General features: G+C 42.3%; 1 protein-coding gene across 4 annotated transcripts in view; it reads right to left on the reverse strand.

Annotated features, from left to right (window-relative positions):
- Positions 1-13,562, reverse strand: part of Ppp2r5e (protein phosphatase 2, regulatory subunit B', epsilon) — a 146,775-nt gene that overhangs the window by 98,330 nt on the left and 34,883 nt on the right. Inside the window, exon 1 of one of the 4 annotated variants that reach the window (XM_006515927.4) lies at positions 1,822-2,362. The exons of the other annotated variants lie outside the window; for them this stretch is intronic. Within the exon in view, the coding sequence (XP_006515990.1) occupies positions 1,822-1,903 (82 nt within the window). The 5' untranslated portion in view covers positions 1,904-2,362. Of the gene's footprint in view, positions 1-1,821; positions 2,363-13,562 lie in introns of those variants that run through there. 4 annotated transcript variants of the gene reach the window in all.

Raw genomic sequence — 13,562 nt, forward strand, 5'->3', positions numbered from 1 at the left:
TAGAGACGTATCTCAGTTGGAAGAGTACTTGCCTGACATGCATAAAGCTCTGGGTTCAATCCCTTGCACTGCATAAACCATGTTTGCTAGCAAATTCCTGTATCCCTGTGCTTAAAGAGGTATCATCCTCACTCACTGGCTCAGCAAGTTTCAGGCTAGCTTACATTACATGAAACCTTATGAAAAAAATTGCTTGTTCGTGCATGCGTGAGTGTGAACACTTGTAAGACATGTTGGTGCACACCTGGTACCTAGCACTTAGGAGTCAGAGGCAGGACTGCTGCAAGTTTGAGATCTGGTAACCTGCTCTACATAGAAAGTTGCACACTAAATTTATTTAAGGAAAAAGTGGTCATCAAGATGCCTCAGGTAAAGGTATTTGTTACTCAGTCTTGGGGGCCTGACTGCAATCCCAGAACCCACAAAGACGTGGAAGGACAGAGTGGTGATCCCACAAAGTTCTCATTTACCTCCACATGCACGTGCAGCACACAAGCCCACACCCATACACTATACACTCACACAGTAATAAATATCTGCACAAGATAATAGTAACTGCTTTTTAAAGATTTTTTTTTTTCATAACAAAAATTAGAAGCCACTTTCTAACCTTTCAGTCCACAAACCTCAACAGGCTGGAGAGATGAGGTGAAAACATGCTCAAACACCCTGCGAACAATGGAACCACTCCCGGGTATTTGTCAACACGCACACACCAGATTACTTTTCTAGAAATTTATCCTACAGCTTTTTCACCCATGCATACACTGAAATACACACTAAACCATCCCTCCCGATGTTCTTTAAACAGAAACAAATTAGAAATAACCAAATGGTTTTCAGTATGTTCCCACATGGAAAAACTGTATAGCCACTTAACAAGAAAAAAACACAAATCTTTAATTGAGATTAAAATTATCCCCTAGGAGTATTTATAGTGAGTATATGACTACCATCATATTTTTGTAAAATATAAACATAAATATACATATATATGGACAAAGAAAAAAATCCTAAAATGGATGTTAATTTACTGAGTTTGGACAAGCATATGTTTAAGACATTTGTTTTTTCTAAGACCCAAACTTTAAACTTCAAACTATCTTCACTATTCAAATTTGTCTCAAACTCCCATTGGTTTTTATTATGCCACACACTGGGATGTGATATCACTAATATCAATATGATGACAGCGATGGGCTCTCAAAAGAAAGCCTCTGACGGTGTAATTATATACTGAGTCAACCTCCAAGAATCAAGAACCCTTCCTAGCTGTCCTCTTAATCTTAACCAACCACCAGCTCAGAATACATACAGAACTTGGGCCTGGCTACATAGCTGGGCGCTGCGAGGCCAGCTTGGGCTGCCTGAGCATCAGGCTTTACCAAATGGACCCCACGGTGAGGAATGCAGCTCGGTGGTGGAGAGCTGGCATGGCATGCCTTCACCCCGGGCTCAGTTCCCAGCGGATGGGAGGAGGAGGAGGAGTAAGTACAATGTCTGACTTTAATAAATGTTCAATAAATTAGTTATACTTCATGTTAATCGAATCTTTGCATATGAACTTAGATTCGCATGATTCCTTCTTGCTCAATTTATTAACCAAAAGGATCGAAACTGATATATTTCTCCTTCTCCCACTTAAATCTTGAAAGAATAATCAAAGCCAAAAGTCCAAAAGACTGACAAACCTGACAACAAAAATTTAAATCTCAAGACTAGATTTGAAATAATCATTTTATCGAGGCACACAGTAAAAACAGTACTCCAGTTGGGTTTTCTGGTTTTAAAATACACATTTCAAAACAGTCAAGCACTCACCATGGTAGCTGGGGCCTTTAAACTGCCCAGCTCTCTCCCTTGCCCCACCTCTAGCCAGTTTAACTGCTTCTAAGTGCAACATTCTAAGCTGCTGACAATGAACTAATCACTCTCTCTCCTGCTTGTTTTGTTGTTTTCCATGACATTTTGACCTTTATTCGGCTACTATCATCACAAACAAACACTGTCCATCTGATACCATTTCAAGGCATTTTATAGAAATACATAAATATGAACATCTTCCTTCTCCATTGAGAGAGTGAGGCAAAGAACTCTGAACACTTCACCCACTCAGAGCCCTGGTTCCAGGCTGGCTCCAAGAGACTTTATAAAACTGGTGCCCCAACAATCCCAGAGGGTTCTTCTCTTCCTTGACTCTGAGCACGATCTCTGGAGTAGGCACACAAACCCAAAGGAGCTAACAATCACACCGACACCGAGTGGCATACACCAGGAACAATCACACCTAGTGGCGTACACCAGGAACCCCAGAATCTGGGAGGCAGAGGCAGGGGACCAGAAATTCAAGGCCAGCCTGACCACAGGAAATTTTGTCTAAACAAAAACAAACAATACATACATACACACACATACACATACATACATACATACATACATACATACATACAAGCATTGTCCTTCTGTGACTGGCTTAAACACTGATGTTATACATAAATTTATGTAAGTATATATGACATAGAAGTAAAATCTCTCTAAGGGAATGATGGAGGCTAATGGGATGGGAAAGGAGAAAGAGGGACTGGGGAACATGTTCACATGTATTTACATACACCTATGAAACCATCCTTATGGAACTCAGGACCCATGCCAACTTTAAAATATTAAATAAAAAACAGGGGACCTAGAGAATATTGGGTAAGTAACTTAAATATAACAAATCTGCTGAGTTTACTAGGAGACTGTAATGGTAAACCAAAGGTCAACACAAGCTATCACAGGACACACTCAGCAAACGGCCAGAAGCATTCCGGTACTGCTCAATACTTCCTCTGACATAAACTTTAGTAAATGTTATTTTCCTATATACTTAGAAGATAACGTATTTGTTGTTTGGTAAAACTTTGGGCAACCATTGACTCTGACAACTTAGTAAGCAAAACTAATCATCAGAAACAAAGCTATAATCTTTTCTAACAGCATTTTTAAGTAGGATGAAAGGACCTGCTGTGGTTCCTTGAGAAGACTCCCCAAACACACAAGGTCTTGGGCACTGGAAGCCTTGGTTGATGGCTGCTTGGGAGGGATCAGGAGATGTAGCCTTGTTAGAGAAGGTGTGTCACTGGGGTGGTCTTAGGTTTCAAAGCCTCCTTCCATCCCCAGTACATTTTCTAGGCTTCCTTTTTGTGGCTTGGGATATGAGTACTCAGCTGCTCCCCACTATGGTGGTGATGGAATCTTACCCCTCTGAAATTGTAAGGCCCAAATAAACTGTAAGGCTCTCTAAAAGTTGCCTTAGTCAAGCCTTGTGTTTTATCACAGCAACAAAAAAAGTAACTAATACAGGACTCAAGAGCGTTTTCCCATGACTTTCGTTTTGTCTTAACTCTTACAGCAGCTACATTCTGTGAACAAGCAGAGGCTGCTTAAGTTCTCTCAGCGCTGCTTCCAGTAAGTGATCCATCCACGCACACCTGAAGACAAAGGTACGAGAGCATGTCACTGATTTCTTGCTGTGTTTTTGAGAAGAGGGTGTTTCTTGATCTATCTTTCCAAATGTGAATCTTGAGAAGATTTTAGAAGACCTTAGAACCGTAGATTATAAACATCTTATAAATTTCAAGAGCTTTATAAACGTTAAAATATTTTTAAATAAATCTTTATTAATCCCAAGTCACTATGTACATTTAAATAATTCTAATACATTCATACTTGACACCTATCATTTATTTAAGTCTGTAACTTAAGGACATGTTTTGGATGGATGATGGACCCTTATAAAAATTCCCTACACCTCTCCACCTTTTATGGCCCATAACTGACTACCATGTCACAATATGAGATAGAAAACCACCTAATTACAAGCAAAACCTCTTAAAATAATTGAAATCTTAAGGGAAAACTTATTGTGTCAATCGCAAAAGCTTTTCTCCCATAAGACTACAATCCTATTATGTCACAAAAAATAACTTATATACAGGCACTTACTTTCTAGACAATTTGGCACTGGGAGCATGGGGAGTGCGGGGAGCACGAGGAGTAATAGGGGAGTGGAAGTGGGGCTGGCTCTAATACAACCCTGACTGGTGCTTGAGAATGCCCTTCACCTCTTAACCCTTACACCGGTCTACACTTCCCAAGTGTCAGCATTACAGCTGTGTGCCACCATACCTGCCTTTTATAAGTAATTTTTACAGAGAAGGAACCACTCAGTTAAAAACGCCTCAGGACACAGAATGGTTAAAAATTTTGAAGGTGTTGAAAATAAAGTTATCTGAAGAAGAGAATACACAAGATGTCAGAAATGTAAAAACACACTTCAGTAGATAACTTGAAGGGCTATGGCATCAACAATGGAAAAGAGTACAGCAGACACTTAGATGGCTAGTCCGCAGCCTTCCCTACTGGCACATGTGGTTGTAGGACAATGCATGTGTCCATGCCTGCCTGTCTGTCCATCTGTCTGGAAGCTGGAGATAGAACCTAGGGTCTTGCATATTCTAGGCAGATACTCTTCCACTAAAGTGACTAACTGTATCCCTACCATCACCAATCTTTTGAGACAGGGTCTCAATTGAGTTCCACAAGCTGGCCTAAGCTCACTCTAGCTCATGCAAGCCTCCCAAAATAGCCAGACTCCAGCACATGCCACTCAGCTGCTTCTTGTCACCGTGAGAAATGGGCTAAGCAGCTCTCCCTCTGGATGAGCGCCACAGGTAGTCTAGGCCAACTGCCTCCAGTTACAGATGTGGAAACTGTGACCCAGAAAGAGTAAATACCACTTACACTTGTTCTTCAGAGAAAGCTCAGCAGAGCCCTGTTAAGTCCTGATCTCAGAGTTCTGGTTCGGAGGTCAGTGATTCCAGTTTTTTGTCTGGTGATCTGTAATCTCTCTTATATGCTTTAATCTAGATGTGATCAGTATTTACATTGAACTTTATTTTTAAAATGAATTGCTATTTTCAACAGTTTCTTTGAAGTCCCATCAATCACTCAAGTGAAACCTTGACTGTGTTGAAGGCGATGATGATATGAACGTTTTGGACACCATGAATTTTTCTTAAAGAATATAAGACATCTTTGATCTTGGAAAAAATATGAAAGGAAAAATACATTTTGTTTTATTTTGAAATTACTCTCAAAAGCAACTTTTGAGGAAACAAACTCACTTTAATGAAATTTAAACATGGCTTTTAAAAACAAATGACCTAGATTTACTTTAACTAAATCAGATGAGAGCATCATCTCTCATACAAATAAATACACTGAGGTGCCAAATGAGGACACATAATTATACTGCCAAAATGCTGTAGCTTTTTTCTCCAGCTTAAGTCATTGTGAAAGAACAGAGTTCGATAATGACTAAATTCTTACCTCAGGATTTAGGACTACAAAGGAACTGGTCTAAGTAACTGTTTTTATGTACTTGAGGGTAATTGGCAGCAACACAGACAGAATAAACATAAACACAGAAGACCAAGAAATGAATCAGTTAGAAATTATGGAGTCCTTACTAGGGTATGAGCAGCCCTGCACACTCTCCATGTTAACTCACTTATCCACCACACACACTACGATCATCTCCCTCCCACTTTACAAATTAGAGGCAGAGTCAAGTTAGAAGACACATGCACCAGTGACACTTGCAAGAGGAAAGCCAAGATATAAACCTAGTCACTGCAGCCCTACAGTCTGCAGAGAAAATGCTTACAAGTCACAAAGAATGGTGACACTTTTATACAGAAGGTGCAGAACACATAAACCTAAGGATGCAGAGAGTAAGGTGGTAACTGCAGAGGCCAGGAATGGGTAGCACCTGATAAACCCTGGTAAACGGACTGACTGTGTATGTGTCTCTGTCTCTCTGCCTCTCTGTCTCTCTCTGTCTCTCTCTGTGTCTCTGTGTGTGTGTGTGTGTGTGTGTGTGTGTGTGTGTGTGTGTGTCCCTCCCTTCGCTCAGTATAACATTAGAGCCTTATATATCTATATGTCTACCACTAAGCCAGGAAGACAATTTCATTTTGAGATGATAAAAACATCCTAAATTTGGGCCATGATGATGGTTACACTCTCTGAGCACTCAAGAAAAACTAAAGAACTGTACATGTTAAATGACTAAAATGTATGTGAACAATATCCCAATTAAATAAGGTAATAATAAATCAAAATGATAATGATAGGCTGTGGATGTAGCTTATTGGTAGAGTGCTTGTCTCACATGTGCAAGGCTCTGGAGTTGATCCCAGCACTGCAAATTATACTTTTTCACATTTTTATAATAGATATATAATAATGAAATAAATTCAAATATTTAGAGTTATTTACAAGATCATGAGCACATATGAATATAGCCACTACCACCACCACAGGTGTAAGGAACTTAAAGACAATACACTAGAATGCTTGAAATGGTAAAATCATCTCTGCAGCTGGGGGGTGGGGGGCCTCATGTTTGCATCCATCTATGTCGTATGAGTGAGAAGGGATGAGAATGAGCCTAAAGAGATAGCTCAGTCAATAAAATGTTTGCTATGCAACTATGAGGACCATGGTTTGACCCCCAGAATCCACTTAAAATTGCAAGCATGATATATGAACTAGTAATCCCAGCCCTGGGTAGGGCTGAAACTAGCAGATCCCTGGAGTTCACTGGCCACCAAACCTAGCCACTACACAAGCTCCAGACCAATGATAGACCCTGTCTCGAAAAGTAGAATGGCCCTGTAAAATGACAGCCATAGTTGACCTCTGACTTTCCCACACACGCACGTATGAACATGTGTGTGTATGTATACATACAACATACACACACATACATGTACACACACAGGGGAGGGCAGGGGTTGCCAAAGATGCAAAAGAAATTGTTGATATAGTTTCTGAGACAGGTCTCATTCTGTACCCCAGGCCAGCCTTTAATTTTCAACGTGGCCCAGACTAACGTAAACTCGTCATCCTTTTACATCATCGTCTCAAATGCTGGGATCACAGATTGGTACCACCATCTCCAGCTCCCAGTGCTCTCTGTGTGATGGCACACACCTACAACCCCAGCACCAGGGAAGCTGATACAGGAAGATGATAAATTTTAAACCCAGTGTTCTGGGGTGGGTGGGTGGGTGGGTGGTTGGTTGGTTTAGAAAGAAAGAAACCCTTAGGCTGCTGCTGTAAGGTTTGTTTGTTTAGAAAGAAAGAAAGAAAGAAAGAAAGAAAGAAAGAAAGAAAGAAAGAAAGAAAGAAAGAAAGAAAGAGACAGACAAACAAACAAACCCTTAGGCTGCTGCTGTAAGGTTACAGAAAAGTGGCACCTCCAAAGGATACTCAAAGCTGTTATCGGGTAAGAATTTACCAGACAAAAACAAAAGAGGTGACTAATAGAGCAGGAATCAGAGGCAGCAGAAAAATCCAGGACTCAGAACTGGAGATTAATTTACTCAACAAGGTAAGTCCCTGCCAGGGAACAGAGAAAAGGAAGGAAGGAAATGAGGCAAGACTGTAAATTTTACCCATCAAAGTGATGTTTTCTTGTTGGATCTAGCCCCATCTTATTGCTAGACGAATTTGACTCAAAGGGTCTGGGTTCCTGCCGAAGGTCTCACACAGGTAGAAAGCAGCAAACTCCTGTGTCATTTTGTGTGCTGACATCAGTCAGCAGTTATATGGATTCTTGCTTGGAAGCCAGAAGGGATGAGAACCTGGCAACTGGAAAATGTGTACAATACACCATTCTCTAAAATGCAGGGGTTGAACTTAAACACTTTCCTCAAACGACAGCAAAGAAACATTTTGGGCTTAATTCTTTTAATTTTCCCATAAACAACACACACAAAAATTAAAAAAAAAAAAAAAAAAAGCAGAACACCTGAAGAGTTCTCAAAATAGATATATGATTTAGACTTATTGCTTCAGACCAAGAGTTCCCTGTCCTGGAGATCAACAAGGCAGGAGCTGGCTAGGTGAGTGATCACTCAGTGTGGCCTCACCATCAGTTGCTCACAATGATGACCTGCTGTTAGGTCTCACCAGGCTACTAATCACTAAGCTGGGTAAGACAGTTGTGGTGATTTGAATAGGAAAAGTCCCCCAAAGGCTGAGGTATCTGAATGCTTAGTCTCCAGCTGGCGATCCTATCTCAGGAAGGTTTCTGAGGCTTGGCTTTGCTGGGGGCATCTTAGAATGGACTGGGCTTTGAGAGTTTATAACCCTGCCTTACTTCTAGCCCACTACACTCAAGCTTACATTTGAGGATGTGAGATGGCAGATTCCTCCTGCTGCTGCCATGCCTGCCATTTACTGCCAGGCCTCCCCAACAGGACTGATTCTTGTCCAGTGGAGTTCTACGTCCAAACAAACCCTTCCTTCTCTAAATTGCTTTCTGGCCTTGGTGTTTCATCACAGACACAGAAAAGTAATACAACAGTCCACACTCTGTCTATTCCAAATAAATTTGGAGGCTGAGGGATAGCTTAAAGATAAGAGCATAGGCCTAGCATCCATGAAGCCCTGGGTCTGACCCCAGCACTGAAAGGAGAAAACTGTTTTCAGAATTACTTTCAAGATCAGGAGCTCACACAAATATAGACAACACACCGTCCTCTGCCCCACCTTAGACATAACATATTGTTTTAATTTGTACTTTTCTGTACTCTCTTTAGGAATGCAACATTCAGAAAAACTTAGCTCAAAGGTTCTAACTGGGAGGCCTAGGAAATGGCTCAACACCTGCTGCCAACATGGTAGAAAGAACGGTTGTCCTCTAACTTTTGTCTAAGCACCGCAAGATGCACATGTAAGCACACAAAATGCAAGCAAAATATAATTTAGAAAAGTAAGGTTCTAACTGAAAGGTGTACTTCCTTTTCATAAGACAACTTTCAACCAATAGCATTTTTATGTCAGTGGGTCTTAAAATATTACTTATAGTTTTAAAGTTTTATTTTTTAATTATGTGCCTGTTGTGGGTATATGCATGGGAATGCAGCAGGTGTCTGAGGAAGCTGGCAGTGTCAGATCCCCTGAAGCTGGAGTTACTACAGACAGTTATGAGCCGCCTAAGAACCAACCTTAGGTCCTCAGGATAAAGGCAAGCAATCTTAGCATCTCTCTAGCCCCTTCCAACATTCCTTGTAACAAAGTTAGGTATGGCAGCAAACACCTGTAATCCCAGTTCTCAGGCACTAAGGGAGAAGAACAGCAATTTTAAGAACAGGCTGGAAGGCCAGCCTGGTCTGGTCTACACACTGAGCTCCAGGACAACCAAAACTACAGAGAGTTTCTTTAAAAAAAAAAAAAAAAAAAAAGTAGAAAAAGGTAGCCTGAGATATATAGGAATACAGGAAGTTCCAAACCAACCTGGGATACATAGTCAAATCCTATTTCAAAAAGCAGAAAAAAATCAACAACAAAAAAGAGCACAAATGAGCCAGGTAAGGTGGCACACACCTATCATCCCAGCACTGGTAAGGTTGACAGGATGTAAGAAGCTCAAGGTCATTCTGCTAATATTCAGTAAGAATAAGCCCCAGGAGCCCTTGCCTCAAAATATTGTCTTGGAAAACAAAGGCTAGCTGGGCACTGTGTGCACCTTTAATCCCAGCACTCGGAAGGCAAGGCAGATGAATATCTGTGGGACTACATAAGGAGGTCCAGGAGAGCCAGGGATACGCAGAGACCCTTATCTAAAAGCAAAACAAAATAAAAGGGTAGAACAGTTGTGTGTACCTGAAGTCCCAGACAGTCAGTACGCTAAGGAAAGTAGACTTTGAACTTACAAGTTCAAGACTAACCCAAACAATATTCTGAGACCTCAGCCTCAAAACACACAAAAATAGCAGAGGGTCAACACGTGCTATCTACAATGCATAATCCTTCGATGTTGGGTTTTACTAGTAAAACAGAGCAATACATGGAGATAGTCCAATGCACGAACAGACCATAAAACAAGAACTGCACAGTAAATACCTACAAGCACCACACAGAAAAGCTGGCAATATGCTAGCACACACACAGTAGGGTTTACAGGAAGGCATCAGCTAGACTAGACAAAGAAAGCTTTCAGGAAACCTATCTCTTAAACTGAGCCCTACAGAGACAGAAGAGGGAGTTCCTTCTTGAGGGAAATGAGCAGGGCAAAGACACTGAAGCCATCAGAGTGCGTGGCAGCTAGCTGGGGACAGGCCAGCTGGTCCATGCAGGATTAAAAAGAAAGCACTGGGACACATCCAAATCCATGTCTGGTCTGTGGCTCCCAGCCAAGCCATCTGGCCTGCACATCCCCAGGTGAGATCCCCAAATGAGAGCCACAGGAGAGTGCAGACCAAGAGCATCTGAGATTCATTCCCAGGAAACTTAGTCACACAGTCATTTACCAACAACGGTCACTGGGCAAAGGAGTGGCATAAGGAATGGGCAAAAGCAGGACATTTAAATTCCATGTGAATACTGCAGAAGCCCCTGGCCCAAAAGCACTTCAGTGTACTTACTGTATACTATAGTGAACTTCATCTCTGCATAAATAACGTGGCTCCTAGTGGAATGATGAGAGTTAGGTAAGGCCCTTATTTAAGAGGTCCAAGCAGCAGAATCTGAGGCAGACATTTGGGGAAATCCCAACTAACTCAAGCAGCACCCCCCCCCCAGCACCCCAAGGCTGCTTTGCCAAGTAAGGCCAAAACATAACAAGCGCTTCGAAGTTCTGATTAAGCTTGCAGCTCCAAATTCACTTCCGAGTCCTCCGAGCCCAGATCTGAATACCTCAGGTCGTTACTCAGGAATGAGGTCTTTTGGAAGGGCTTCAAGAATAACTCTCCAAGCTCCTCCCAAATGAAGAACCTACCACAGGTAGACTGTTCCCAGCATACTACCTGAGCAGACCTATACTGTACAGAAGAGTCTACTTCAAAGTTCTGATTTCCCTAAATAATGCCCCTTAGCTTTTCCTGCCAAAAGTTTTCCCTTGGCACCAACTTTAAAAATTCTCCATCCAAGAAGTTCATCAAGTAACCCTTGAGAACTATTGACTCTCCATGTAAGGTGCTTGGGAGATATATATGAGTGAGTGTGTGAGTGTGTGTGTGTGTGTGTGTGTGTGTACATTTACTGTTGATCCTCACATATCATTGTTACTTAGGTACTCTAGTAATTCATACCTTCTGCATTCAGCAAATCCCCAATACAGGTTACCAGGATGAACAAGTGATACCAGATTCTTCACATAAATGTAACTAATGTCAGGAAGCTGGAAAGATTAAGAACTAAAGTAATCAGGAAGTACTTCAGAGGGAAGACATGAAATCTTACAGTGTTACTAAGATCATCTCACTGGGTAACTCCCAAGGAAGTTTTTCAAGAAGCCTTTAGAGTTTACAGCTCTAAAAGGTGACTGAAATTAATGATAACTGCCTGAAAATGAGGAATGGCATACACACAAGTATTAGCAAACACACACACACACTACTGAATAAATTGTAGCATGCACAGCGCTAGATAACAATAACCTGACTGTAAATGGAATGCTTTGCTCTTACCTCAGCTCCCCAACCCCTTTTCCACACTCAAGCAGCCACCCAAGGGAACTGTGTTCCTGGAGCCAGCCCAGCTCCAATCACTGATAACTGTTCAGCTCCCTAGGACTGCTGAGTACACACTGCAGCTCTACAACACTCTAGATCAAATGCCTCCCCTTTCACGTGACAATAGCCACAAAGAAATCCATGCACTGCCACTTTACACTCAGCCACTATCCTGTACATGCCAGAAACTCAGCCTTGCACTAAAGGTGGAGGAAGGATTATAAAACCCAGGAAGATGAGGAAGGAGAATGGTGAGTTCAAGGCTAAGGAGACTGACTCAAAACTTTAGAAGACAGGAATATTATAACGTGAAAAGACTATATACCTTTAGAATCTAAAACAGGAAACTCTGTAAGAAAAAAAAAACTGGGGGGGAAGGGGAGGAACAGCATAGTGGTGCACTCCTTAGATCCCAGCACTCAGGAGGGAGATGCAGGTGGATCTCTGAGTTCAAGGTCAATCTGGCCTATAGCACTGGTTCTAGGACAGCCAGGACTACACAAAGATACCCTGTCTTTGAAGGAAAGTAAAGAGAAAATAAAAAGAAAGAAAGAAAGAAAGAAAGAAAGAAAGAAAGAGGGGGGGAGGGGGGAGAAGGAAGGAGAGAGAGAAGGAAGGAGAGAGGGAAGGAGAGAGGGAGGGAGGGATATATTGCTGGGCTAGTGAGATGGCAAAAGCACTTGTTCATTCCCTGGGACTCACCACAGATGAATCTTTGATGTGCCCGTTGTGGCACATACACATCTATACTCACACGTGTGTCACTAAGCATGTACTTGCTATTAGGCGCCGTACAGCACAATAAACACTTCTCTGGACTCAAACCCAAGGAGGAAATTACTACCTGAAGAGGGTTATGAGAGCCAAGAAGTAAAGAAGGTGTTGCAGTGCAGGATACACAGGCAAAATCAGGAAGTTACAGGTCTCAAACCTGAGTGACATTCAGCATGTGAAAGCTAAGTCAAGGAGGACGTGCTAAAACACTGTAGGTAGGCATGGTGGTGCACACCTACAATCCCAGCACACAGAAGGCTGAGACAGAAAGAGGATCCACAGTGTAAGGCCAGCCTGGGCCACATAGCAGGACCCTGTCCCAAAAAAAGAGAGGAGGGGGGAGAGAAGGAAGAGCAAGAAAAAGAGGAAAGGAAAAAGGAGGAGATAGAGAGGGCCTCCTGTGCAAGTTTTAAAAGTCAAAGTGTTTCAAACTCATCCTTTACAGAGAGGAGATGGGTGGATATTTGTAAAGAAGAGCCACACTTAGATTTTGGGAACTGGTGTGACAGAGTGTGACAGTGACTTGCCTACTGTCAACAGTACCCTCATGGGATAAGAGACAAACCCAGGTATTTTTAATTCCTCTTCCTGTTAGATGTAACAGGCCGCTGTGGAAGGCCACCATGGCAGCAGGCGCCTGGGGGGGGGTGACTGCACTGCAGCCACACTCAGAAAGCAGAGAGGGAGGAATGCTCAGCTGGCTTTCTTCTTTCCCTGCAATGGGGTACTCCAGCCCAGAGAATCGTGCCACCATGCTTCAGGTGGCTCTTTTTGCCTCAACTAATCTAACCTAGTCTATCCAGGCTTGCCACCAAAGTGATTCCAGATCCTGCCAAGCTGATGATCTGTACTAACCATCAGGGTCCAGTTCAAAATCACTGTTTGAAATTAGTGTTCAGTAGGCCTTCATCAAAGGGGTTTCTTAGGCTGCAGGCATGGATTACAACACAACCCACAACTACCCAGAGTGCCCAGAATAAGTGAGATCAGAGTCATCAGCCCACTCCAGGGCTCAGGGAACATCAAGCAAGATGGGACAGGAAGACTCTACAGAGCCATTGCATCATCAAGTCACTACAGCTGTGGCTATCTGAAGTCCTACACAGACTGGGCCCACCAACATTCCAGCATGGATGGCTGAGAGGCCCAAGAGGGGCTCACGCCTCCCTACAGGAGTACTTACAATTACCAGTTGTTAATTGTGCCCTGTCTTCACAG

This window comes from Mus musculus, chromosome 12, assembly GCF_000001635.26.
Source record: "Mus musculus strain C57BL/6J chromosome 12, GRCm38.p6 C57BL/6J".
NCBI classification, from domain to species: Eukaryota; Metazoa; Chordata; class Mammalia; order Rodentia; family Muridae; genus Mus; species Mus musculus.